At 42.4% G+C, this 1,823-nt stretch overlaps 1 protein-coding gene across 1 annotated transcript in view; it reads left to right on the forward strand.

Moving 5' to 3' along the window:
* LOC101858427 (early endosome antigen 1) overlaps positions 1-1,823 on the forward strand; it is a gene marked incomplete at its 5' end in the record, with an annotated part of 70,685 nt that overhangs the window by 4,146 nt on the left and 64,716 nt on the right. The window contains 1 exon segment of the mRNA XM_035971163.1: positions 1,583-1,729. Coding sequence (XP_035827056.1) covers positions 1,583-1,729 — 147 coding nt within the window.

Consider the following 1,823-nt stretch of genomic DNA (forward strand, 5'->3'; position numbering starts at 1 on the left):
CAGGTAGTATCATTTCATACAAAATCAAGCTCATTTGAAAGATTTTGTATAGAAAAATGGAAATCTTGTTTCCTGACTATCCTTTTGAGCTCCTCATGACTAAGTGGGTCAATTTCTTCGATAATTTCATTGGACGAACATCTAGAGCTACCAGCTTGGCTTGTTTTGAATGAGACGTATGCCTCGATTACGAACCAATGCAGGCGGTTCTAGAAGAAGGCCACAAACGCACACAAACTCAAGCAGACTGACGCACACACACTTGACCTGCGTGAATGGGGATCCGACCCAGGACCCGAATGACACGTAAGAGGATGCGCGCTGCGCGTGCGCTGAGCCAGGAGCTACACTGATTCGGGACCAGAATGTAGGCGAGGTGCCGAAATACGCTTATCGGGCTACATAAACCCGGCTCCCGCAGGATGAGGGTTAAATTAACTCATTCGCTACGTATTATTTTCGGCTTGTGGATGAATTTTTTTTCGGGAGGGCGAATGAGATGATGACTAGTGGGCAGTTAAAAGGTCTTTGGGGCAACAAATTCAAATAAATATCAACGTATTATATACTAATATTTTCAGTATGGTTTGTAGAATACATCTGTAATGTTTATTTATGTATTTTTCAACTTTGGTTTCTGTAAGAGACGATTATGCGCATCTCTTAAGTGGGCAAAATAATGATAGATTTTGTTGTGTAAAATTACTAAGACTGGTGTCCGGGCTATAATTTTGGCATCGCGATAAAACAAAGTTGAATAAACTACGAAATCGCATTTCAAAACTGAATCTAAATTTCCGATTTTCAGTGGAAATGCTTGACCCGGAAGTCAACATTATATTATGACCTTTATTTTAACCTGGATATGTGGATTGGAATAGAATCTAAGCTAAAATTGAAGATTGGTTCTCGAGCCGCCGGGGGCGGCTGAGTGTACTGACGGCACTTTAGCCGCGCCGCCCCCCACGGCTCGGTGTAGCGAATGAGTTAAAGAATGTAGAAAAATGTATGTGAAGGGTTTGGAGGAAGATTACTTGACCAATGTCCATCATCTTGATCTGCCGTGTGTGTAGAGCCTTTTGTTTTTTGTTTCTTTAGTTTAAAAAAGTTAGGGGCTATGTGTAAGTGACCGCTGTGACATGAAAGGCTCGTTTGAAGTGACCATTATGACCTGTGTCTTTGTGTGGGTGGTTGCCAGATGCTCTGGTGTGGTTTGCTCTTTCTTTCCTTTTAAACATCTATCGTTCTTGTCCCTCCACCTTCTTTAATTTGTATGTTTCTCTGTAATAACACCTCTAATCTCTCCTCCTTCTTTTATTTGCATTTTACTCTCTAATAACACCTCTAATCTCTCCTCCTTTTCTTTGTTTGTTACTCTCTAGTAACATCTCTACCTTTCCCTCTGCTGTTTCTGTCTGTCGGTCTTACTTTTCCCCAGCACAAAATGATCATTTTTGTGTCAATGCACTTGTCTTTACTCAAACAAACATCTCTACTCTTCGGTACTTATGTAACCGATCTGTGTTACAAGTGCTGTAAAACTCTTCCTAAAAGTAAAACTATGTATATGTTTTGTCCCCAGGTCCAGTCTCGTGATCGTAAGATTGTCAGTCTGACGAGCCAGGTGAGTGACCTTCAGTCGGAGCTGTCGGTCAAGGACTCGGAGAACAACAACCAGCTACAGACGATCCGCATGTTACAGGACAAGGCGAGACAGTCGGGGTTGGAGGTCGGTGGATGGACACACGTCTGTCTGTGTGTCTTATCATTCTTTCTCTTTTTTTTGTGTGTAGTTAATTGGAGGGGGGTGGGGGAGGGAGGAG

The sequence above is a fragment of the Aplysia californica genome, unplaced genomic scaffold (assembly GCF_000002075.1).
Source record: "Aplysia californica isolate F4 #8 unplaced genomic scaffold, AplCal3.0 scaffold00388, whole genome shotgun sequence".
Classification (NCBI taxonomy): Eukaryota; Metazoa; Mollusca; class Gastropoda; order Aplysiida; family Aplysiidae; genus Aplysia; species Aplysia californica.